Source organism: Malaya genurostris, chromosome 3, assembly GCF_030247185.1.
Source record: "Malaya genurostris strain Urasoe2022 chromosome 3, Malgen_1.1, whole genome shotgun sequence".
NCBI classification, from domain to species: Eukaryota; Metazoa; Arthropoda; class Insecta; order Diptera; family Culicidae; genus Malaya; species Malaya genurostris.
The window spans coordinates 184,341,634-184,369,615 of NC_080572.1; the positions used below are offsets into that span (position 1 = coordinate 184,341,634).

General features: G+C 39.0%; 1 protein-coding gene across 4 annotated transcripts; it reads left to right on the forward strand.

Moving 5' to 3' along the window:
- Nucleotides 1-119: 119 nt before the first annotated feature.
- LOC131438053 (uncharacterized) lies at nt 120-27,849 on the forward strand. 4 transcript variants are annotated; one of them, XR_009230878.1, is made up of 7 exons: nt 120-497; nt 16,538-16,942; nt 17,014-17,169; nt 17,239-18,190; nt 18,270-20,479; nt 20,721-20,827; nt 25,969-27,849. XR_009230878.1 is itself a non-coding variant. In XM_058607835.1 (6 exons), the coding sequence occupies exons 2-6, from the start codon at nt 16,735-16,737 to the stop codon at nt 20,738-20,740; spliced, it is 3,546 nt and encodes a 1,181-aa protein (XP_058463818.1). In that variant the 5' UTR covers nt 120-497; nt 16,538-16,734; the 3' UTR covers nt 20,741-27,849. The 4 variants fall into 4 exon arrangements, 3 of the variants coding, with proteins under 3 accessions (XP_058463818.1, XP_058463816.1, XP_058463817.1); XM_058607835.1 differs by having other exon boundaries at nt 20,721-27,849; XM_058607833.1 differs by lacking the exon at nt 20,721-20,827.
- Nucleotides 27,850-27,982: the final 133 nt, after the last annotated feature.

The window sequence follows — 27,982 nt, forward strand, 5'->3', positions numbered from 1 at the left end:
ACGATCGCTTTTGACAATGCCATGTGAAACGGAGGATGGAGTGGTGAGTTCGTAGGTCGCACATCGATTCATCAACCGAAGACGTGAACTGCTACTCACCACCATCCCATACAGTACAGTGTGTCAGTGACGAGAAGGCGAAAAGGGAACGAAAAAGTCCCATCTGAAAAACGAAACACCTTCCATGTCTGTTCTAGAAAGCAGTGAAATGTAGTGTATTTTTTCGGTTGAAAAACGATTCGAATCGATCGGAAACTATTGTAGGTTTTTGAGTGCGGGTTCGCGGAATCGATTGATAGTGAAATTTGTACGGATCGCAGCGTATTTGCAGTGCAAAAAGTGTTGTGAAAATTTGCAGCCCCAGCACGTACGCAAGTATTTTTTTGCTGGTTGGCTCTGTCTGCTTAGCGAGCCATGAATGGCTGCTACTGCTTACATCGGACTTGAACTGGTGATTGATGGAAAAAGGGAGATCCCAATTTTAGCGCAGAATCAAGGTACGGATCGTTGGGTTTCTATTGATTCAACTTAGAAAAAAAGATTTTTTCCATGAAACAAAGTGATTATTGCTTCAATTACCAAGAAGAATTTCGTTATCGGAAGTGCTCCTAAAGGAAAATCGAATCTTTTGGCAGAGGGTTTTTAATCGATTCGAGCCAGACTCGAATGTGTAAGTGCAATGGAAGATTTCACACACACACCTGCTTGGAAACGACGAACAGAAGAGAAGCAAAAGAAAACAGTTCATAACCGAACCTTCTCAACCTGACAGCTAGCAGGCGGCGGCTTTTGTGTTGGTGTGATTATTTCTGGTAAACACGGTCGATGTGTTGATGCGAACGCGATTCTGTTGAAAATGGCTAACTGACAGATTGGGAAGCAAACTATACCTTCCCAATAGCCTCTACAGTGTATATCGTAAACATTGCATGTACCTCTATCAGGCCAAGACCAGTCCATAAGCAGAAGCAGAGCAGTCGCCAACGAATGGGTCACACGCACCAGAACACGGTGCACGGTGTATTCGAGAGTTTCTCCCCTACAACGTCGAGGGTGAAGAAGAGCCACTCTTCTTGGTGGCATTTTTCATCCTTGCCTGATTTTTTTTCGGAGTGTGCTTTGGCTGGTTTGGCTACCATTTTCTTCTTGCCACAGTCGCGATGGTCGCGATGCACAATGATTTCGTATTCGTCAGACAGCGCTAAATAACTAGAGTAATTTTCCGTTGGCCAAAAATCGTTCGCTGCAAATCGAGTGATGATGCTTTCTAACGGCTCGTTCTGTGACCTTGATTGTTCTGGGGTTATCATTGTTTGCGAAAACAGCTGATACTCTATTCAAATTCTTCGATGCAGTTTCTAAAGGTCAAACTTTTGATGAAGGAGTTCAAGCACTATCGAACTATTTTTAAAAAACACGAAACCGGTTAAAGTTCCCCTATGAAGAATGTCTGATAAATTTGTTGACGAAATTTAAGCTACCTTGCTGTGATTCATTGAAAATGAATAAATGTTTAACGGTGGAAACACAAAATATGAAAACGTTTCGATATGAGAATCACCATCAAATTAAAAATCAACTCGATAGAGTGATCAGTCAAAGATGAAACAAATCAAACACGGTAAAAATATGTGATTTAATGAGTTGTTTAAAATTGTACTAAATTTGTGATTGTTTCAAGGAAAAGAACCGTGAATTTCAAATAGCTAGTGCGATTCAGATAGAATTAACTTGCTTATCATCACAACAATGAATGTCAGATACTTGACATAATTGCGTTTATAAAATGACCAACTAATGGACCATCTTAAGGTCAAATGCTTTGGAGAAAGCTTTGATGGATTGAGTGTCACCGACACTTCTCGAAATTCACGCTATATTTGGAATGAGCACATAAGATAAGTGACGTTCGTCTTTCGTAAGATCTCGTTATTTATTTTTCCTTTGCACTACATCGTAGATGACAGAAAAAAACGGTGTGCGGGAATTTGGTTTAACCGATCATAAATAATAATTTCATTTCGCCGAAAGCTGTCCCATTTTCAACAGATAATAATGGGGAAAATGTTGTGTTAGGAATACCATTATTGTCTCGGTGTACGATTTTCAAAAAATAAAGTGCACAGCAATGAAAACAAGAAATACGAACCTGTATTTCGAGTATCAAACCTACAGTAGTAACATAAAGAAGGAGGGAAAGTAAAATTTCATTGGAAAGGCTTGATAAACCGAAAACTGTTGTATTAGCACTTTTTTAAATTGTAGCTAAATTAACGATAAATAATGGATAAGGGTTAGAGAGATTGACATAAACTTGGGGCGCCTTTTTTTTGAGAATGCAAATGTAACTACTAATCATTGTATTTAATGAATTGCCCTATAAGCCATCAAAGCAATATAACTAGAAATTAATATCACTTTGACGATCGCGGAAAAGTAGCCAAAACTCCAAAATGGAATTCGATTTTTCAGAGATAGTTGAACCGAGTTTCCCTAAGTTCAAAATTAAATGAAAGGCCTTATAATTATAGATTTATTAGCTCCAAATTATTTCGCATACATTCCATTTTCGGAGTTTTATTGATCGGACATCAGCAGTTTTAGTAATATTCAAATCTCTCAACAAAAAACTTGCGATGGCCCGAATAGGTTGGATTTGATCATAAAAGAAAATGAGGAAGACTCTCTCAAAGCCAAATACTACTAAAGTCTGTAGACGACGTTCGATAGCCTTTCACCAGCACAGAAATCATGGATCAATTCGAAATAACGATTAAATTCAACGACTATTTTCTAGATTGTGCTAAGTGAAGCCCTAGCGCAGTGGACGTTTCATTTATTTGCAATTCGTGGGATTTGAATATTTTTAACATCCCAAATTTTTTTTCATGGTTCGCTATATGCGATTACAAGTTTATATGTTTAGTATCTTCTAGTTGTGCTACAGATACCCTGATTGATAATGATTAGAGTAGCACAAATTAATCTCCAGCATTAACATGCAGAAACCATGAGTTTATTCAGACTTCCGCAACAAGGTAAAGATCCTATAGCGCTGGTTCAGGAATCATATTTTCAAAAGCGAAACTTCTATGTTGAAAAATTATTAAACCCAGTCTTTATTGCCTTCAACAAGAACGGTATGACTGATTCACGTGTAATGCCTCGAGCATTGACAATAGTGTTCTCGATGTTACTCTCATATCTGAGCGCACAGCACGAGATATTTGTGATGTGCAGGGTGGCAAGTGTTCGGGAAAATCGGGAACTATAAAAAGTCGAGAATTTTAGTGCAAAACCGTGAAAAATATTAATGGTCCAAATATAAGTGACAATTTTCAGCTGCATGATTTGTTTTATTCAACTAGTGAAAAATAGGAGGTTTGTGCGAGAAGTTCAGGTTTAACAGCAGTTTTAAACAAAATGGTTTGAATCATGACTCATAAGAGCTTTCTTAGTTGTTATCAATGACAGCACAATGAAAGTTCATTTAAATTCAAAATATGGTTTGTTCAGTGAATCTATGTAGGATCACAAGAATGTTAATAAATACTGATGTCAATGAAGCTGCTGTGGAAGATTGTCCAATGATAGAAGAATTAAGTTCAGTTTGAGCGCCACCAGGAAGACCAAGATCGCGAAGCGATGGAACAGCGATACCGCGCAAATGACACGGAAGATCTATGAAAAGGTGAACCACTCACGTAGAGGCTACACTCCACAGGCTGAAATTTGCAGAGATACCAGTGGTAACCTCACGAACGAACGTAAGGTGATCGACAAGTGGAAGCAGTACTATGACGAGCATCTGAATGACGAATCACAAGATACAGAGAACGACACAGGAATCAATCTAGGTGCACGCTCAGTTGACGACAGATTCCCAGCACCTTATCTGTCGGAGATAAGTGAGGAGATCGGCAAGCAGAGGAACAACAAAGCCGCGGGCAATGGCCAGTTACCAGGTTGTTCAAATGTAGAGCTAGAGCGCTGTACTGGATGATTTCCAGGATTTGGGAGGAAGAGATTCTACCGCAGGAATAAATGACAGGAGTGATATGTTCCGTCTACAAAAAGAGTGATAAGCTAGATTGTTGCAATTACCACGCAATCACATTACTGAACGCCGCGTACAATATACTCTTACAAATCCTTTGCCGCCGTCTATCACCAATAGCTAAGGAATTCGTAGGGCCGTACCAAGCGGGATTTACTGGAGCTCGCGCCACTACGGATCACATATTCGTGATAGAACAAGTACTCCAGAAGTGTAGTGAATATAACGTACCCACCTTTTCATTGACTTCAAAACGGCATACGACACAATCGATAGAGAACAGCTATGGCAGATCATGCACGAATACGGTTTTCCGGATAAATTAACGCGATTCGTCAAAGCAACGATGGATAGAGTGATGTGCTACGTCCGAGTATCTGGGACGCTCTCGAGTCCCTTCGAAATTCGAAAAGGGCTACGGCAAGGTTATGGACTCTCTTGTATCTTGTTCAATATTGTCTTGGAAGGTGTGATTCGAAGAGCGAGGATCGACACGAGTAGCACGATCTTCCGAAAGTCCGTACAGCTTTTTGGCTTCGCCGACGATATTGATATTGTGACACGTGAGCTTGAGAAGATGACGGAAACATACATACGTATTTTGGCAGGGAATCGTGCGTATTTTGGACTCAGAAAAACTCTTCGATCGAGAAAAGTACGCCACCGCACGAAATTGACCATCTACAAAACGCTCATTTGACCGGTTGTTCTCTATGGCCACGAGACCTGGACTATGTTGGCAGAGGACCAACACGCCCTTATTGTGTTCGAGAAAAAGGTGCTAAGGAACATCTATGGTGGAGTGCAGATGGAAGGCGGCGTATGAATCACGATTTTCAACAGTTGCTAGGAGAACCACCCATCGTACGGACAGCTAAAATCGGACGTCTACGATAGGCTGGGCATGTCATAAGGATGTCGGACGACAGCCCAATGAAAATGGTTCTAGAAACTAATCCGGCTGGTACAAGAAGAAGAGGAGCGCAGTGAACAAGGTGGATCGATCAAGTGATCAAGAGGGTGATTCCAAAAGCATCCGTGCCTTGAGTGGTAACTTCAATTTTGTAACGATTTACTTAATCTATTGCAGTATCGACACTAGTTTTCTCGCTTTATACCTATTTGCTGCTCAATCACTGAGTAGGAGAATGTCCTCATTGTACTTTTACATGCTCGAGAATGGATGAAATTACATTTTGCTCTAATCTCAACATATTGTAGTTCAATGCAATTCGGTATCCGCCTTCTAAAAACAATTCCTTGATTAGGAAAAACACCTTGCACAGTTGAATTCACACTTTTCACAGTATATAATCTTTTCAACAGCAATGCAAACGGAGAAATTAATCACAGAGGAACGAAAATAAATCACAGCCGAAAAGAAGCGAGCTAGCGATGACAGCAACCGAAACAAACTGAAAAATTATTTTGTTTTGACTTATTCTTCAGGTTGGTATTTACCCAACCAAAAAGTTTTGGTTATTTAAGGGGCGGGTAGGGTCTAACACTTTTGAAAAATCATTTATTTTTTTCTTTGTATTTTATTATAGTAAAACATTTCAAGAATATTCTGTGAAATTTTCAAGCCTTTGGGGGCTTTATCTTTGCCGATCTCATACTGCGAAGAACTAAGAGCTCGGTACACAGGCCCAAGACTTGTGCTTCGATTGACTTAAAAACTTGACAAAACGTTCTTGAAATGTTTCATTTTAACGTATTTTAAAAGAAAATATATGATTTTTTGAAAATATCAGACCCTATCAGCCCTTGAGTAATAAATTGTGTCCATTGATTTTATAAACAAAACACTTCAAACGCGTTTTTTTTATCGAAAGCAGGTTTTGAAAGTCTGTGTCTATCGTCATTCAAAAACTACTGCACCAATTTTTATAAAATTTTGCACACACTTTCTACATGTTGTTTGTTACTTTGGGGAGGTTTTACAACTACCAAAAATACAATAAATTTAAAAAATCAAACAGACACGTTGGGGTCTAGAAAAACTTCTACTCTAACTATGCTGCTTTGATTTGTTGACTTCTGATTAGTCTGCGCTGAGATACAGTGGACACCACAAATCGTAATTTTTAAGAAGCGTCCTCAAAAATACCTCTTCACCGACTCATTTCTCAATATTGTTCCACGAAAAAATTACAAAATGTTGTTCGAATTATGCTTTTTATTATGCAAAACAAAAAAATCGAAAAAATGATGATTTTTTTCATTATTTAGACCCTACCTCCCCCTTAAACTCAATATATATATATAAAGGGTGATTTTTTAAGAGCTTGAGAACTTTTTTAAACAATAAAACGCATAAAATTTGCAAAATCTCATCGGTTCTTTATTTTAAACGTTAGATTGGTACATGACATTTACTTTTTGAAGATAATTTCATTTAAATGTTGACCGCGGCTGCGTCTTAGGTGGTCCATTCGGAAAGTCCAATTTTGGGCAACTTTTTCGAGCATTTCGGCCGGAATAGCCCGAATTTCTTCGGAAATGTTGTCTTCCAAAGCTGGAATAGTTACTGGCTTATTTCTGTAGACTTTAGACTTGACGTAGCCCCACAAAAAATAGTCTAAAGGCGTCAAATCGCATGATCTTGGTGGCCAACTTACCGGTCCATTTCTTGAGATGAATTGTTCTCCGAAGTTTTCCCTCAAAATGGCCATAGAATCGCGAGCTGTGTGGCATGTAGCGCCATCTTGTTGAAACCACATGTCTACCAAGTTCAGTTCTTCCATTTTTGGCAACAAAAAGTTTGTTAGCATCGAACGATAGCGATCGCCATTCACTGTAACGTTGCGTCCAACAGCATCTTTGAAAAAATACGGTCCAATGATTCCACCAGCGTACAAACCACACCAAACAGTGCATTTTTCGGGATGCATGGGCAGTTCTTGAACGGCTTCTGGTTGCTCTTCACTCCAAATGCGGCAATTTTGCTTATTTACGTAGCCATTCAACCAGAAATGAGCCTCATCGCTGAACAAAATTTGTCGATAAAAAAGCGGATTTTCCGAATGGACCACCTAAGACGCAGCCGCGGTCAACATTTAAATGAAATTATCTTCAAAAAGTAAATGTCATGTACCAATCTAACGTTTAAAATAAAGAACCGATGAGATTTTGCAAATTTTATGCGTTTTATTGTTTAAAAAAGTTCTCAAGCTCTTAAAAAATCACCCTTTATATATATATATATATATATATATATATATATATATATATATATATATATATATATATATATATATATATATATATATATATATATATATATATATATATATATATATATATATATATATATATATATATATATATATATATATATATATATATATATATATATATATATATATCTGTTGATTCAAAGTGATATTTAAAATTGAACTGATTTAAAATGTGTATCATCAAACAAGCTGAATTTTAGTTGGGACAACTTTTTTTTCCATAAATACGTTTTTTTATAGGCAATATACATAAGTTTTTCTTCGTCGTGGCATCCACAATACATAGTATTTTAAACCTAATATATTTCGAATATCATATTAGTATGTTGGTATTCATTGTTTAATCTAAACACTGTTTTTATCAAGCGAGTTGCTATTATAAATTACATTAAATAAAATACATTTATTTTGTGCATGATCTTATAACTATTTCAGGTTTGTTTGTATCAGTTCATCACTTTTATTCAATATCATATAGTTGGCTATTGGTTGAACTCATGGAAGAGAAAACAGTCTAACATAAAATAAAATTCAAATTGGAACTACAATGGACTTCATGAAATGATAAAGAAGTTTCATGAAAGGAAGATCACGACAAGCAAGAATGTCGCGAACTGGGACATTGGATTGTCTACCTTGGGTACGCAAGGAATTTATTAGATGAGATCTGACATCACGATACTCCACGCATGTCCAAACGACATGATCAATATCGCGATAACCTTCGCCACAAGCACAATGATTAGTTTCGGAAAGTTCAATTCGAAGGAGATGTGCATCTAACGTGTAGTGATTAGACATGAGTCTGGACATCATACGAATGAAGTCCCTACTCACATCCAGTCCCTTGAACCATGCCTTAGTCGATATTTTAGGAATAATTGAGTGCATCCACCGACCCAGATCATCTTTATCCCAAGAAGCTTGCCAGCTGGCAAGTGTTCTTTGGCGAGATGCGCTATATAATTCGTTGAAAGCAATCGGTCTTTCATAAATTTCACCGTCAATAGCACCACATTTGGCTAAAATATCGGCTCTTTCATTGCCTGGAATGGAGCAATGAGCCGGGACCCAAACTATTGTGATTTGATAATTATTGTTCAATATGACGTTCAGGCACTGTTTTATTTTGCCCAAGAAAAACGGTTCATTTTTGCCAGCAGCGTTTGAGCACTCAGACTATCTGTGAAGAGAAAATAATGGTTTGGAGATAATGTGACAATTACACACAAGCTATAATGAACTACTGCTAACTCTGCTATATAAACAGATGCAGGTTCTTGAAGCCTAAATGAAGCTGAAATGTTGAATATACAAAACCCAGTAGCCTCTTCAATTCGTGATCCGTCCGTGAAAAACATTTTTTCAGAGTCAATATGTCTGAACTTACTTGAAAATATTTTTGGGATTTCCATCGAGCGTAGGTGTTCCGGGATTCCACGCACTTCACGCTGCATGGATGTGTCGAAAAATAAAGTTGAGTTAGGGACAATTAGGAGGCTGTTTCGGATAGCAATATATCTTGAAGGGTCGATTTCCTGTGACATATGGTTAAAATATACTGTCATTTTTTTTTTATTTAAAAGATATTTTATTCAGGCCTATTTGCGTACAAGCTTTACGTGGCCGATTTAGCTGAGTTTTTAGATAATTTTTTTTTGTATTGGATCTCGTTGTCACCCTTTTTCTAGGGGGAGAGGAGCTTCCATGTTCCTCCTGCGAGGATTAAGGATTCGTCTCGTCATCCATTGCCGTGGTATTGTTGTTGATTTCGTTGCTAGTTGCTGTAGATGCGCCTTGTTGTACATTGTTTGCAGTTGCTGGTTGGCTGGATGGTAAGCTGTTAACTGCAGCTGGTGTACTTTGTTCTATAGGGGTTACATTGGATGGTTTCGTTGAAAGGGATACTTCCCTGTTGTTGGTGACTGTCACATGTGTACTGGGGTTGCTTGGAATTGGTGTGAAGGAAGCACCGTTGTCCTTTGGTGTGGTTGTCTCCTTGTCCAGTTTATCACATGGCTTACCGTAGTGAACAGCTTTTTGGCAATATTGACATGTGGCCATCTGATTGTCATAGGTAACAAGTGATTTGCACGGTTTCTTGTATCCTGACCGAATGTCACATAAGAAGGTATAGGCCTCCTAAAGCGCATGCGTAACAAACGCCATTTAGAATACCGGGGTAAAAATTCTTCCACTTATCTTTTTCGATAGAGAGAATCTCTCCGTATTGGGACATGGTATGGCGAATATAAGGATCGATGACGCTTGAGTGAAGTTCATGCACACGCACTTCTATAGCACTATCATCCATATATACTGAAATGTTGTACTTAATATTCTCGTGCTCCACATAGTGCACATTATTATTGTCTTTAGCGAATTGAATTGCATCAGACCCTGTCAGCTTGGAGCGAAATCAATCTTCAGTTCAGCAACGCCATCGCACGGCATCACATTCAACATATCATGTCAATTGTATGAGTGCGCAGCCCTGCTATTTTGGCGCGCACGAATTTGACGTTCTTCTCCCCTGCTTCTATGTATGAGATTCGATGCGGACTCGCCTGGTGGCGACATGCTCGACAAATAATGTTGGCAATGATTTGTTCGGTAAATGTGAGAGCTGGATATCTTGTTAATATGATGTCTTTGATTGCATCCAACTCTTTATAGAACTGGATATAAACAACATTATTGGTCTTATTGCATTGAAGTAAATGCACACGTTTAATGTCAAGATGCATTTGCTCCTTAAGTAAACCTTCAAGTTCTCGTATCGAAGGTCGAATTTTGCACTGTCTGAAGTCAACAATAATTGTATTCTTTCGTACCGGCGGTAGCTTTTGTTCGTTTGGTTCACTCATTTTCGAGGTCTATTGTACACTACACAATACTGTACTTGGTTTCTTCTGTCCCCAACGTAAGCGGTTTTGTTTTATCGACTGACTTGGATGAGATGTAAACCCGAACAGAAATATATATACTGTCATGAATCTTGTTTGAAATTGAAGCTCAACTAGCCTTTCGAAGTTATTAATAATCAGGGGATTCAGTACCTCACATCTTATTAGCAGTCGCTATGAAAGCTCTCAAAAACGATCTTTCAATGGAAGAACTCCCGCCAGAACTTCAAGACTCATAGTATGTGTCGAATGCATGCAGTCTAAAGTAATTCGCAAACAACGATATTGAATTCGTTCAAGTTTGATAATATGAGAGTTTGCAGCGGAACGAAAGCAAACGCATTCATATTCCATCACTGAATATATCGTTGTCTGATACAATTTTATTAGATCTTCCGGATGAGCACCCCACCAAGATCCTGTTATTCTTCGAAGAAAATTTACTCTTCGTTGACATTTTGTTATCAGATACCTAATGTGTCCTCTTCACGTGCATTTGGAATCAAACCACATTCCGAGGTATTTGAAAGTCAAAACCTGTTGGATTATTCTTCCCATTATATGAAGCTGAAGTTGCGCGGGATCATGTTTTCTTGAAAAAACGACCAGCTCTGTTTTCTCCGCAGAGAATTTGATACCCAGATGAACAGCCCAAACGGACAATTTATCTAAGGTACTTGCAATGGTTTTTGTAGATCAATAGCTTTGGGTCCAGTAACTGAAACCACGCCGTCATCTGCCAATTGTCTTAGTGTACATGGGGATACTAGACAGCTGTCAATGTCATTCACGTAAAAATTATAGAGGAGCGGACTGAAGCATGAGCCTTTCGGGAGACCCATGTAGCTAATTCTGAATGTTGCCAAATCGCCATGTGAAAAAAACATGCATTTCTGTGACAAAAGGTTGTTAATAATTATTTATAATCGCTGGAAGTCCATGTTGATGGAGCTTGTCTGAAAGAACATCAATGAAAACTGATTCAAATGCTCCTTTAATGTCTAAAAATACAGATGCCATTTGTTGTTTTTGAGCGAAGCATTTTGGATGTCAGACGAAAGTAATGCAAGGCAATCATTCGTCCCTTTATTTCTACGGAAGCCAAACAAACCGTTCGTCTCGACCTAAGTGTCGAGACGTCGAAGAATAATTTTTTCGAACATTTTTCTGATGCAGCACAACATTGCAATGGGTCTATATGAGTTGTGATTGGAAGCTGGTTTCCCCGGCTTTTGAATGGCGATAACTTTCACTTGTCTCCAGTCAGGTGGAACAATATTTTGCTCAAGAAACTTGTTGAACAATTCCAACAAACGTCTTTTTGGGTGGTCGGGCAGATTCTTCACCAAGTTGAATTTAATTCTGCCCAACCCAGGAGCGTTATTGTTACAAGGCATGAGTGCTATGGAAAATTCCATCATTGAAAAGAGGTATCGAAGGAACCATTATTTGGAGTAGACTCTCTAATAATGCTAAGCATAGGAACAGAATTTAATAATAACTTCATGTGTTCACGTTTAAACGAATAATCATGTTTTATTTAAATCAATCACTTATTTATATCCTATCCTCTCCTAACTTAGCTAATTGATTTTTACAGTATGGATTGCTAAAAATCCGGGGGGAGGAGTTAGAACGCGCAGCGTAAATCTGATTTAACCAATGACATGTCTCGGTCATTGTATGATTTGAGTAGGAGAGAGTGAGTAATGTTTCTAGACAAGTGTGTGAGTGTGACACAGAAAGGGGAGGTTGAGAGTAGTCAGGTTTAACTCTCGTGAGTGTCGGTTCGAGTCAGTGTGTTTTCCTGGGTTACTGTTATTCTAGGTCATGTCGATTGAGAGAGGTGTGGGACGTGAAGAAACGGGAAATGACATAACTGTTTTCACTAATAGTACTGTTGTTGTACCGTTGAATTCCACTATGTTATATCACGTCATTACACTCTCACAAAGTCACTATTTTCACAGTCACTATTTTTCCGAAAGTGTATCAAACGTTATAATACAGATACGTATTTCGGAATGCTATTTGCATCCTTCTTCAGTGTATCGGTTTATAAGTTTATTTTAATAAACTTATAAACCGATACACTGAAGAAGGATGCAAATAGCATTCCGAAATACGTATCTGTATTATAACGTTTGATACACTTTCGGAAAAATAGTGACTGTGAAAATAGTGACTTTGTGAGAGTGTAATGACGTGATATAACATAGTGGAATTCAACGGTACAACAACAGTACTATTAGTGACAACATTCTACTAACAGCTCAAACAGAAATTTAATAACTGTTTTGTTTTGGGTGATATTTGACGCTGATGTTTCCTTATTTATTGTTGTCGTATGAACGCGGTGTTTTCGTTGGGTCGAAGTAAGTGCTGACATTTTAATTGCTTCATGTAGGTGAAGTTTATATTTCAAGTGGGTTTCTGGGTTTCATGACATGGTGTCGAGTGGAAATTTGTCGAGTACGTGTTTAATGGAAATTTGTCAAGTGCGTGTGGTCTGAAGTGTGGGAAAGATTTAATCTTGAATATTTTACATGGTCTGAAATGTGTGAGGAGATTTAGTGTTACATGCTCATATTACAAGAATCTGGACAAACTTTCCTCACAAAATCAAATATCCATCGGTTCGAGTATTCCTCACTCTCATTTCCTACGTTACGATTCCTCATTCGTCTGGCCGTATGCCAAAGAGTGCTCATTGAAGTTTCTCTTGATAAACCTTCGACAAAATATCTCCAATAGCTACATTTCTTGGCCCGAAGTATGCTCTTATACTTGGTTTCTAAAGTCAAGAATTTTTCCAAAATTCAGAGGATTTCCTCCTCCTCTTATGGGACAACTTTGAAGATACTTGAAAATAACAATTTTTAAGGTGAAATCAAGCATCTTTAATCTTACATCAATAATATTCAATGATCCGAACAAAGTGTTTCGCACATACATTTGTGCTGTACGCATTTTCACTAGAAAATGAAGTGTTTATCACATGTAGTTCGATTCAATAGCAAAACACATCACGTCCAAAGGAAAAACACATCAAAGCTTAGTGAAAAATAATCTAATCTTGCTTTTTACTGAATTTGCACATCAAATCTTAAAACAAATCCTTTTGTTTATGCATTGAAATGAATAAGCATATTAAATTAAAGTGCAATTTCCATATGAATCGAACGTGTAATTTTTTATCAGTGTAGCTTTCCAGCGCATATTTCCGCTTGTGAGGAATTCTGGCAACCGTCAGAAGGCTAGCTGCATTCCGGCGGCTGTCAAAATTGTTCAGGCGAAATTGCGTCATTATCTGCCGTACGTGTCTTGTTTATTTCCCTCCTATTTCTTTTTTCTTTTTTATATTCAACTTCACTTGATATTCGTCAATTCCGCATGTACGTACAAAAAACGAATCTTGAGACCAGGTAAATGAGATTGAAATAAGGGTATGTTTGGTAGTGAGAAAGTAATGTTGTTGGCAATAACATTTTCCATGATTAGTATATATGAAGGGCAATAACTTATTGCCTTTCATATGTATCTTTAAAAAAAATAAAACTAAGACGCTTAAAATGTAGAACCGATTCAAAACGGTTCTGCCAATCTTGTATGGCAAGAATATGACAGAAAAGAACCGTTAATAACCGCTAGGCGAAATTCTCTGCCGGGAACGGAATGAAATTAGCTGGTTTTGGCAACTAAGAGAAATCTGCGGGTAATATTATCGTCTCATTTACTACTTCCAGTAGTAAAAAGTTCGAAAACCATCTAAAATAACGAAAATAAATAATTTCGATTAATTAATTTGTATTACTAAGATTGATTCTTTTAGAATTCGAATCTTTAGGTAAAGTTGTAGGATTTTGAAGCATTTAATCATAGGAAAAAGCTAGGACAATTGTTAATCCACTTAGAAAGCCAGTTTCGGAATTTTCGGCCAGTATCGTCGGTAACGATGTATTTTGATATTGCATACTTTATTTTCGGATCATCTTTTTAAAATTATCAATTTCAACAGAATTTAAGTTTAATTTGCTTTTAGGTCCTCTTAATGTGTAAACTACACGAGTACATTTAACAATCACTGGATGATACAAAGAGAAAGTGTGAAATCACGAAGTGTGATATGGACGAAAATGTTGATTATGTTGGTTGTACTTGATAATATCTATGGATACTTCTGTTTGGTAGTATGTTTCTCAAAATTATTAATGCTTCGAAAATTTTTTATTAAACTGTTTCCACTAAAAGTTTTCTTTAAAACAAGCATCTGATCAAAATGAATTCAGAGTTATACACCCTCATTCTTGTTTACGTCCGTATCGGCAGTACGACGAACGGGTACTTTCGAACGAATACGAATAAGCCATTCTTGTTTTCACTCGAATGAATCCGAACGCGACTCGTTTGCCACAAAACATTCAAATATCAGTAAAATTCTTCAAATAAATTCTAAGCCTTGATGAAATCAGTCCAATTCTTGTGATTAATCATATACGAAATGCTAGAATGCATGCTAGCTTAGTTTCGAACATCATTCGTACGAATGAAAAATCCCATTCTAGTTTACAGACGACTAGACAAAATACCGTGGTTTGGATTGTTGCAAATCAACGGTTCGAATACATTGAAAACAGTTTAATCGATTTCCAATAAATTTCTCTTCGAATGTGAAGGTGATTTGCAATCAAATGATAAATTTGTTTTTTGAATAAAACATTTAGAAAGCATAGCAGTCATAGTAAAATGCTGTTATTTTCTGGCCAGCCTTCGAATATATGCGCGGTTCCAAGTTTTTACGCATCAAATTTTGCATCTATTAGGTAGTTTATGGAAAATACACCATGGGTAAACATGTTTTATTTTATATTAAATGCATAATTTTACCAATGTAATTAATATGTAGACTATCGAAAACATGACAAAATTGCAAGAAAAGTGCAACATATTTTTCGCAGATTTTTAATGTGGAACACATTTTTGTTTTCTATATAGGGATGCAAATTAGAAACTCAAGAAAAACTCAACACGTAGAAATGTGGTCAGGTTTTGAACAATTACTGCTCAGTCAATTTTGTATCAATTATTAATATTATGTCACCATTTGATTGGAAATATTTCTACGTATTGATTTGAATGTTCATAGCCATGTATTTTTAATTGTATATCATTGAAATGTTGATTAATAGCTAGCAGTGTCCTATTTTGTCTGCAAAAAATGTCCGGCATACCGGATTTCTCTGCCATAGTCGACGGTTTTGAAGGAGTAAGCGATATATCAAAGGGAAAGCAGCGCTCTGATTGGTCAATCGATGCAAAATCAAAGCTGTTGGAAGCACGCGAAGCTATAAATATAAGCAAAATTATAGCTAACGTTTCAGTCCTACACGTAGCTTGCTAGAGGTAGGTTGTTGCTAGACAGCAAGACAAAAAATGCCATAGAACGATTTGAAGCTTTTTATTGCTATGCTCTGATCTTGTGTCATGAAAGATTGGATGAAATCCCATGTTATGTCGTTTCGCTTGAGAAATTGACAGCTACCCCAGGGTAAATTTTGAGTGTATAAGATTAATTTCTTATTTATATAAGATGAACTCGATTGATAATGAGAAAAAGTTTATCGCTTCAACCGAAATCGCAGAATGGTAGCAATGGTAGAGAAACGCTATAAGAATAATTACTTGCTTACCAAACTTGAACACAAGCTTGGCGAAAAGAAGCTTAAATATCGATATCTGCATCGCAAGCATGTACAAACATATAATTGCATACATTTGGGCTATTGATGTAATTTCGTCGGCTCCAAAACAAATACAAATCACGACAAATAGAATCTATATTCTGCGTTCGCGTGTTCGGTGGTGGTTCCAAATAAAGATCAATCTAAGCAGACTCTCGTGCATTTACGGAGTGTGTGTTTTCAATTAATCGTCAAAAGTGTGACACGTTCGTACACATTCGAAGAATGGCTTGCTCGCATTCGTTCGAAAGTATGTATTCGTCGAATAGTCGATACGGACGTAAGCCGTAAACAAGAATGAAGGTGATATTTTCGTCCGATATAACATTTGTCTAAGTGTTTTCAAATAATAAATAATCGCATGTTATAAGGGGAGAAGTTTTTCAGAATGAATAATTATCTCTACTGGCAACAGTGATCGTGAGGAATATATTATTTATAATGTACGAAAAAAAAGAAGTTTCTTTGAAAAACAGCTGATTTGTAAAAGTAAATCACTGGAATAAATATCAAGTTATGCCATCTGAAAACGGCACGAACTTTTTCATACACCTACTATAATCAAGTATTTCTATCTTTTTCATCCCAATATAGGTTCCATTACCGAAACGCATTTTTACTAAAGGAAATCTATAAAGACCAAAAATCGAGACATCACAGCACTGCCTGTGAGGACTGAAGGACAATAGAGAAAAACAATCCTATCTCGTGAAAGAATTCACGAAACCACGAACAGCACTTTCCGGAACCGGCAGTGAAAGTTTAAACCCCCATCACCAGTGCAGTAGAGAATGGGCAAGAGACATGCGGCGGATAGCGAAAATCAATTTGAAACCCCTCAGAAGCGACAGAAGGTGGCTTCGCATGCGGTGTCGTTTGCGGAAACCCCGACCAGCAGTCCCGCTCTGAATGTGAGCTTCACACTGACCCGGGAGTTCGTGGACGGTACCATTTTGACTGATTTGACACTAAAAGACTGGCGGATCGGAAAGCCGATTGGTTAGTTGTGAATTTGCGGTTCAAAATAACGATATTTTACATTTTTTATATACTTTTTTCTACTTGCTCAGGCAAGGGTAGCTTTGGGGAGATCTTCCTGGCGTCGGATGACGTGTTCAAGCCGGTTACCAGTCAGAATGCGAAGTACGTAGTTAAAATCGAACCCCATTCGAACGGGCCACTGTTTGTGGAGATTCATGCCCTGCTCAATACCGCCAAGGCGTCAGGTAAGTTCTCAGAAAAAGAATGCACTCTAAACCGTTGTTCAGCGGTACTAACAGGTTCCGTTATTCTAGATTCGAATGTTATTCCACCCGGTATGCCGGAGTACATTGCTTCCGGTTCGCATTACTTCAAAAATGAACGTTACCGTTTTCTGATACTGAAACGCTACCAGCGCGATCTGCACTCCCTCATCAAAAACAGACGAATCGATCCGAAGAGCGTCCCGGTCATTGCTTGTCAGATTTTGGATGTACTGGAACATCTACACGACAAGGGTTACGTACATTCGGATATAAAAGCGGAGAATTTGATGCTCGGAAAGGTGCCCATTTCTCAGCTGGTCCATTTGAAAAGTACGAAACTACTCGCGAGCGGGAAAAAAGCGTTGAAACACAAGACTGCTACCAGCAATGGATACAATGGACTGACCTCAACACCGACGGTGATGACGAAAAAATTCATCGGAGGCGTGGAATTCAGCGGCTCGAATCCGGTGCGATCGTGTCGGGGAAATGGCACTGCGGAATCCGAAACCTACCAGGATATGATCAAATCGCACTATTTGCGTCCGTTGAAGAACATCGTCTATCGGGACGATAGCGACGAAGAGGACACGAAAAACGGCAAGAAGAAGGGCCGGCGAAGAAAGGACGGTGACACCAGCAAATCGTTCTTCTACAAGGTGACGACCAAAAACGTTAGCGAAAACTACAAGCAAATTGACGTGCAGATCAGTCGCAATGGGGCGGTCCTCAGCAGCAATGGGACCTGTGAAGCGAAGGTGGAAAATGGGAAAGGTAAACGAAGCGCTCAACCGGGGACTCCTTCGACTGCCTCGGAGCCGCAGGAGGAACGCATTCATTTGATTGATTTCGGGCTGGCATCGAAATTTGTTGACTCCACCGGGCAGCACAGACCGTTCTGTATGGATCAACGCCGTGCCCATGACGGTACGCTGGAGTTCACTTCGCGTGATGCGCACATGGGAGCGCATGCCAGACGCAGTGATTTGGAATGTTTGGGGTGAGTGTTTGAGCGGTTGTTAATAACGCGCAAAAGTAAACTAATTCCGCTTGTGTTCTTTCACTGTTTTGTCTTTTAGTTACAACCTTATCTTCTGGAGCCGTGGTTTTCTGCCGTGGAAGGACGAAAAACTGCTCAATCAACCGGAACAGGTGCATCGTATGAAAGAGTACTTCATGACCGACGTACGCGAAATGTTGAAGATGATCTACGGCGAGGAGTGTCCCAAATATTTGGGAGAATTTCTGCACTACGTGGGTGGTTTGACGTACGACGAGCGACCGGACTACGATTATCTGCGGGATCTGTTCTATCAGGAACTTCGTCGTCTGGGTTGTAAACCAAAGTCACACCTCAAACTGAAGGTGGATGACATCATTAAGCACAGTCAACCGCTGACCGCCCATGACGAAGCCGAAATCACCAACAAAATCAACCATGTGAAATCGTTGATGAAGATGGGTGTGCTGCCGTACCGGGAAAGCACGTTGCACAACAAGACAACTTCGCCGAAGAATTTGCGCTCCAAACGTGACAGCACTAGAACGCCAGCGAACGGTGGCAAGACGGCGAACGGACAGAAAAATGGATCCGCTCTTGTTGGCAATAATGGCAAGGAAAGTTGTAAAAAGGAGAAAAAGTTCTCGTGGTCGGAAATTTTAAGCACCGATCCGGATCAGATTGCTCGCGAACGAGCCGAAAAGGAATTCGAACGGGCTGATCAAATCGACGAAGTGATCATCAAATACAGTGGCAATCCGACTTACGCAATTCGGGAGCTGGAAAACAAACGAAACTACGGCACTCCATGCGGTGGTCTGGACTACACCGAGAGCGAGGATTATATCAAGGGCTATACGAAGCCAATGATGGAGATTTTAAGGAAGCGACAGTCGCAACTGCTGCGGGATATCGGTCGTTCGAAGAGTTACAGTAATGGAGTGAAGGAGCCGCCTGACAATTCCGAAAATGACAACGACGAAACTAGTGAAGCAAACGTTGAGGATGGTGAGGATAATGTCGAAGACGATGAAGTAGATTCGGAAGCAAGCGTCAGTGAAAGTGAAGAAGATGAGGAAGAAGTTGAAGCAAATGAAAAAGAAGAAGAGGAACAAGAATCCGATGACGCTGCAACGGAAGCCGACTCCGGTAATGACGATGTTGATGGTGAAGAAGAGGAAGAGGAGGAGGAACAAGAGCCAATTCATGCGAAGAAAAAATCATCTCAGGACAGAAAGGAAGATCCACGGAAACTGGGTCGAAAACCTGCAGCAGCGCAGCACCCGCTTCGAAAAGTCGAAAGCGACAGTGACTTCATCAACGATGCGGAAGAGCTGGAAGATGCAACGTCGAATGACAGTGACGTGATGAAGCGGACGAAGCGCAACGATCGTCGAAAACATTTCCAGTCGGAAAGCAGCGAACAGCACGACAGTGACTTCAACGATCAGGAAAGTTCCGAGTACGACAGCCGTGATGTGCGCAATAAAAAGTCCCGTGGGCGACCAAGACTGAATCGGGTTTCGCCGATGCCCGGTCAAAAACAAACCTACTCAAAAGCCAACGGTGGCCCAAACACAAAAGTTCCTGTGATAGCCCGAAATAATAATAACAACAATAACACGAAACCGTACTACGGTGACGTGGACGATTCCTCCCATGATGTTCCGTTGCAACAGCATCGGCAGCAGCAGCAACAGCAGCAGCAGCAGAACTACCGACTGGTGAAACGTCGCAAGTCTGGCCTGCGAGAGCGGATACGGCCGACCGTTCGTAGTATTAAGTATCACGATGCGCTGGAGCAGAAAAAGTCCAAACGAATTTCCCGAAAGCGCTACTCGCACGATGAAGATTACTGCCATGAGGAGGACGACGCTTCCTGCAGTTCGACCCAAACACTAACATCGGAGGCTTCCTCGGCTTCGATTTCCACCACCAGCATGGGTTCGGACTTTTCCGAGTACCTTCACGCCGGCAGCCCGAAGCGCAAATCTTCCCGGAAGCGTAAAATTCGCACCTATTCCAACAGCAGCCGCTCGGCACTGTCCTCACACTCACGTTCCTCTTCCGTTCACAACGTGGCGGCAGCTACCAATGGCGGCGGCGGCGGTACCATGAGAAGCAACGGCATTTACGGTCACCATCGGTTCGTCGGGGATGATGATGAATTTTTCGATGACGATGACACCCGAGATATGGACTACAGCCCGGTGAAACCGAAACGGGCTCGGAAACTGCCCAACTCCGGGAAATCGGCCTCACTCAAGAAGAAATCCAACGAAGGCAAAGGTAGGTACCACTCTCTGGTTCCAGCACCGTTTCGTTTTGCGGTACCGGACGTGTCGGCGGGATGTCGTTTCACTCGGTAGCAGCTTTCGTAATGTGTGTGTGTCATTGTGTCGATTTACTTTCAGGATAGCCATACAGTCCAAATTATTCGCTCAGTTCTAATCGAGCCCATTTTTTTCTTTTTTTGTTTTCTTTTTTCTTTCTCTTTCTCCGAACTTTCCACTGTTTTACTTCATTTCAGGATCGTTTTCGCTTGTCTAAATGATCGTGTTGGCTGGCGTTCGTATCTTCGCTATTAATTTTGTCGATGGTGAAGTTAGATGATAGTATGGCCGCCCGGCGGAAGCGGTGATTATAAGCGGTCACTGTATTTTTTCCCCGTTTTAGCTGACACTGAAGACGATACAGTGCTCGTTCGGGTCAAGTTTTACTAAAAAAAAAAGCTCGAGAAATTCAGTTACTGGATAAAAGCATCATAATATAATCAAACTTTGTGGTACTATTCAAAGTATGTGTTTTGAAGCAGTTACTTTTTAAACCTAGATAAAATGTGATTCAGGAATCAAGAAAAGCTCACCCCAGTACATACCATCGAGCGAGCACTGTATTGCATTAAACTAGATTTGTGAGTGGTTGCTGCATTGGTTATAAATTTAGAGAACCAAAAGACTGATTAACTATAATTTTAGACGAAACAGGTTTTGGGAAGTGCTAACGAATGCGCCATGCGCAATAATCTTCCGCGATAGCAAGTTGCTAACATAGCAACAAAATAGTTTCTTGTCATAATGATTGTGGAAAGCGCGAAAAACCTTCATCGGAGTTTGAAATAAAATTGTTAGTTAAGACATAGCGAAATTGCTATGTATTGGACTAATCTATTCCTTCATACGTTATGCTGAATTGGGGCGCGATCCATATCTATTCAAAACGCTAGTAACATACGAACATCAAGAGGGAACATGCCATTTACGTCATGCTATTCGATTCAAAGAGTCTTACACAAACAATGTCAAACTTTAAACAACCTTATAACGATAAACCGCCATCAAACGTACCCGGGAACAGTGTTAGCAAGTAACGGCACTGTGGAGAAAATGGAATGCGATATGTCGAATCTGCTCTCAAGAAGATAACGGAATATAAACTGAAATGAAGACACATTAACAAAGATGTGAACAGTGAACCAACGATTCTTCGATCGATGTTGGATGGTAATGAAATGATAATAAGAGGACTCATGTCAAACAACAGATTATGCAAAGGGCATTCACGCGACTGTGATAAATAGAAAAGAAACAGCAGAGCCGATCGGAGGCGCTATATGAGTTGAATGACAGTTTTATTGAAAAAAATCCCCTGGCTAGAAAGCAATTAATTTATTGTGAAGTTTTGATTGAACAGAGCTTCATACATGTTCGGATTGGGAACAGCTCAACATTAACATAACAATTCGTTCGAAGGTGTGGAAGAACTATTCGATGGCGAAATATAAGCAAATTACCAATTATTGTTGATTGTTCGTTATTTCGTAAATGAACACCATGAACTGATTTTAACTTCTATCATTACCCAACTAAAGACAGACAGGGAAATGATTGAAAAATGCAATAGCAATAGTAGAATCTAGCGAAAAAAAAACTGGATGGGTAATTCCAGAGACATAACTGGATAACGCGAATATGAGTAAAATTGACATGCTTCCTTAAAACTTCTGAGTATCAACAATCGTTCTTGTGTTACTTAGAAAAACACATCTTTTTTGCCAAAAATCGATTTTACTCATCATCTCCTTCAAGTTCAATCATTCCAACACTTCTCGATGCCGTGCTTGTACACTCTTACTAGCCGCTACCTAGTTTTGAGTCAAAACCTATCCAAATTCAACTAAAGTGCATCTCTTCAATTTTAGATAACGAGTGATGACCTCAAAAGTTAGGTAAATGTAAGTTATGTTGAAAAGTTATGTCATGACAAAGCACGCTACCCATTTTTTACGTTCAAGTCAAAGTTTTAGTAGATAACGATCTTATTTTGGGTAGATCATAGAAGAGCTCGACAGTGAGTGAGTTTTCCTCAAAAAATAGGTAAAGTTGATTTTCAGGGTAGAAAGATTTTTCCTTTTCCTCAAAGTAGGCCATTGGCTTATGAATCGGAGCATTGCCTTGGTGAAACATTGAAATGATCTAACAACTGATTAATTTTACCTTTTCAAGATAGTCGATGAAGATTATACCATGCCAAATACGCAAAATACTAAAACCATAACCTTTCCAGCTGACTGTTGTGCCCTATGGACGCTTCTGACGTGTTTCACCGGTTGCAATCCACTCAGCTGATGATCGTTTTGATTCCGAAGTTAAGTGATGGATCCATGTTTCATCCATTGTCACATGTCGACGCAATCATTCTGAATTATTACTCAAAAACATCGCCAAACACTGCTCTGAATCATCAACACGTTGTTGTTTTTGATCGACTATGAGTAAATGCGGCACTCACTTCGAACTTCTCATGGTGCAATGCTCATGCATAATTGTAAACACACTGCCTTCTGATATCTTTACGGCATCAGCTATATTTTAATTTACGATTAGATGTAACCAATTTGCAGACTTTTTCGATGTTTTCTGGAGTAACCACCTCAATTGGACGACCGGAACGTTCACAATCTGTCTGTTCGGCAACGTTTAAACTCAGCAAGCCAATAAAAAATGATTTTTTTTTTCGAGGGAGCAGTGTCCGGATAAAACTTGAAGACATTGCCGAGTTTGTACAGTATTTTTTGTTATCAAGAAGCAATGATAAAGAAACACACGAAATGGTTTCGAATCCATTGTTTGGAAAATGACACTTAAATGGCTGTCATTTTTTTTTCTGACTAATCGAAATGTCATGAAATTTCAAACATAGTCGTTTGAAAGTTGGTACTTCACAAACGTCATATAGATTGGTCAATGATAGGGCCATCTGTATGTCAGTTACACGACTTATTGAGTGATGTGTAAGTGTTTCAATAGACGAAAATTTAAAGGTAATCCTTTGGGATCGACTTTTGTTTAACATAGTTACGGCAAAGTAATTCTGCTTCATGACAATGCAAGACTCCATTTTTCGAAAGTCGTATAAATTTATTTGGAATCGTTTAGATAGGAGGTTCTGCGACGACCAACACATTCACCGGATATTGCCCCATCCGATTACCATTTTTTCCGATCCATGGCGCATGGCTTGTTAGAGCATCACTTCGAAATATACAAAATCGGATGTAAAGGAAAAGAATGATTTCAACGTAGTGTCCAACCTTTTCAGAAAAATGGAAAAAACAATAATGGATCACGATGGAGAATACTTTAAATATAGGTACTGTAATGGTACTCTCTACAATAATTAGAATAATATCTTTTCCCACGGTGATTTTTAGTAATTTCGAGGAACTGCTAGGCACGAGATGGCAGTTCAATTTGAACTGCTTTAAGCACTGACGAGCCGAAGGCGAAACGCAAAGAAATAGAAACAAAATATGTGCTTTTTGCACAAACCAACAAAACCCCTAAATGTGCTCTGCTTTTCTTAAGATAGTGAATTACACCTTAAAAGAACTTAAAATAATGCAATGCTTCTGCTGCATAATATTGTTGAACATCATTACCACTTTTTGGCGCGAAAATGAATTAAAAGATTCTTTTAAATACTGCGTCGTTACACGTTTAAAATCCAAAGGGCGGAACTAACAGACACAATACAATCGCTAGGCCGCACACGGTGCGAATCGAATTGATAATTTCAATGGAAGAAAACATAAAGAAAATTCTTGGGAATCGAATCTTGGTACGTAAATAAATGGAATTGGTGAATTTTTATTCTCCTTGAAATATTGGTTCGGTACAATCGAAACTCAAAGTAAATTAACCAATAAGCCATAACCGTCAATATTAGACTCCGTTTTATAGCCCATCGTTTTTCTTTCAAGTGTCAATATGGCGATTTTTGTACGAAACATTGAAATATCTCGGAAAATTATGGTTTGGTCTCTTCATTCCAAGAATTCCGTGACCAATTCTCATTGAATGCTTAAGGAGACTTTCGGTCCACGTGCTTTATCAGAACTAACATGCAAGAAATGGTTTCAAAACTTCAGAAGTGGTGATTTTGATGTGAGCAACGAGGAAAACCGACGAAATATTTTTAAGATGCCGAATTTAGGCAAACAAACTCAAACATAATTGATAACAGAAGCATTGAATGTTTCACAACCCTTCAATTTCCGACCGCTTGAGAACCATAGGAAAAGTGCTTAGGATGGAAAAATGGTTACTATATGAACTATATGACACACTGAAAATAAAAAAAACGAAAAAGCGCCGAACCATTTGACAAATTCTACTGCAGGACAAGGATGACATTTTTGCATCGGATTGCAGAAAATCGATTAGTTCAGATGAGACATCAAATCGATTCGGCAAAAAGAAAATGCTCTGCGTTTGGTGGGATCATTGTTAGCTACTGAAACCGAGTGAAACTGGTAATACTACATACTACAAGTATCAAATGATCAAAAATTACTTTTTTAGAATGATTAGTTAGTAGTTATTTCATGCGACTTACTTCCCTGATTTGGCTTCTTCAGATTAACACTTGTTTGCGTCGACACACACTCGCACAGCAGCACTTCGTCCACTGCGATGAAGTCAAGAAGTGGGTCGATTCTTTCTTCGAATCGACGTTTTTAGCGAGAAATCCGTGAATTAGCAGAAAAATGGAAAAAAATGTAGTTAACAATAATCAATATTAAAAAAAAACAACTTTTCAACTTCTATGACTACCATACTGATTATGGAAAAGAACAACTATGCTACTTTCATAAAACAAAATTTTTTGAGAGGCGAACCGGTAAAAGAAACCAAAAGAAAAACAAAATTGGGTAAATATTTGAGGGTTGGTTTTCATTTAGTTAAATAATATCCTCTCATTTGATTAAATGTCGTTTTGAATAGTTTTACATGAACAAATCATTTCCGCATTTTCCATGCTAGCGCTCGTACAGCACCACCAAAACAATCCAAAATCCTCTCTCTCTCTTAAGAAAAATTAAATTTCGTTCAACCGAAAAACGAATGACAGCAACCGTCTCACAAATCAGTTTTGCAGAAGTTATTTTTTCGCGACTTTGACCGGTGACCGCACCTAATCAAGCCGCCGCATCTGCCGTATGCGCGAACCCATCACGGTGATACCAGCACTGCATAGACACGCGTCCCCTTCAGCTTGAAAACCCCCGCACGTCCCCTCGCTTCTTCCCGCGCCTGGTCCTGTGGGTTGCGCTAGTAGTAGCCTGTTGATAACGGGGTTCCCGTTGCCCAAAAACAAAAGCCCAATTACTGCGTGCGGCCCTCCCTATGGTCGCCATTCCGTGCACATTGTGACTGTACTGATGCTCCTCTACCTGTACCTGTACCTGTACCTGTTATGTGTCTTGTACCCTACAGGGACAGCGACGGAGACAGCGGGTGCCACCTCGAAAGCTGCTGCTCTACCCGGGAAGGGACCCGGTGTCGTTGCTGGGCTTCGCGGAAGACGCGATCATGCCATTCGAACCTACAGCCGCGGATAGTTTGGGCAGCGAAGTCACGGCCGGTCGGTGATCGTCTCGGATGGAACGACGATTCCGTGATATCGCGCTCCAGGATATCGGGGAAGGGCGAAATGTATCATTGTAGGTGTATAATAGTGACTTACTTTTAGATTATATGCTTCACCGGTGTTTAGAGAGCAAGTCAGACAGCGGAAAAAAAGATTTGATAAAGCATTGACTAACAACTCAAACCGTACTTGTCCAATCGGCGAAGCAATCAATGTAAATAATTGACCCTTTCATACGTTTTCATTCATTATCCCTTTTTTTACAAACACAGATTAGTTTTACGAATCAATAATTTATAGCAAATCGATCATCAAATTGCGAAAGTTTCAAACAGATTTTCTGATTCAAGTTATTGTTCTGTTTCCATTTTTTCAAGACAATTTTTTTTACATTTGATTTGAATGTTTTGACTGTTTTTAAATCTGATTTACCATAAACGGAATCAAAATGACAGAAACTTTGTAAGATAAAGGCTATACATTTCAACTGTATTCCAATATTAGTAGAATATTATCAAAGAACATATGTATTTGTAATACTAGTAACCTACCTAACTGAACATTTCTCCGACGGGAAACTGCTAGGAATATAAAGCAATTTTAACTCACACCTCTTACCAGTAAAATACCAACAGCTACTACTATGTGAAAGCGAGAAAAATGAAAGTATTCAAAATAAACGGAAACCGGGTGCTTGCCATTCTGTCTCGCTAGACTAATCAATTGATGCAGTAAAATATATAATAGCGATTGAATAACGTTTAGCAGATGACCATTTTGTTGGCCGTAGCGTATCTGAAATGCTGTCGATCAACTCGACCAAAATTGTTTACTACACGAAAATGGCATCTTTCACATTCATCGGTGCAAATGTCACTCGTTTTTTTTTGTTCAATGTGATGAAAAGTGTAAAATTACAGCCAGAATACAATTGTAAATAGAGCTAGATTGAATGCGACCACATACCGGAAAATGATCTTCAGCTGAATGTTATGAAATCCGACAACTAATTGTAGTTAGTTTTTTTGGACGTATTAAATCAACCAAAAAAAAGTACATGCTGAGAATCTCTACTGCAATGTTCTGTTACGCGTCGTTCCCATAACAAAAAGCTAACGGTGTAGTAAACTTCAACAATAAATAGTTGCGAACTTTTATGAAAAGTTTGCTAGATTTAGCAAATTTTGTAAATCATCAGAACCGTTCCCCATTGTGTCGCAAGAACCAGTATCAACATCGTTTTCGTTAAATATCAGACGGGAAATACAAGACTGTGTACCAAAGTGGCAGCGGTCCTGCAAGCCATGTGCACAAGAAACAACAAGTTTGTGTTTTTCTTTTCCAACTTTACGAACACTGTGCCAATGGCAGAGATAGTTTGACCTTCCCCAAACGGCCACAGAAAGTTCTGTTGAATCCGATTGTTTTTATAGGTCGATAATAATTATGTGAAATCGTTGAAATTATACATGAGTGAAAACCATCCTAAACTAATGTATTTAAAATGTGTAACTAAATAAATGAAAAAATGCATTATACAACTATTAAAAATATGAAATAATAAATTTATCGGACAACAATTCATTGTATGAAACCTATAAATGAACACATTTATTCTGCAGCCTGTATTATAGTTAAGCCAGTAGAAAAGAATTATCGATCAAATACTATTATCAAGCTAAAATGTGGTGAAACTGAAACAAATAAATCAGAGTTATAATAAATAATGGCGACTTGTTTCAAACAGTTTAGAGCTAAAAGAAAACCTACGAGTCCAGTTTTAGCAGACAAATTTTGCAAGGTAAGCAATTCTCTCTTGTTTCTACATTCAGCTGAGAATAATTTATCAATCATTTCAAC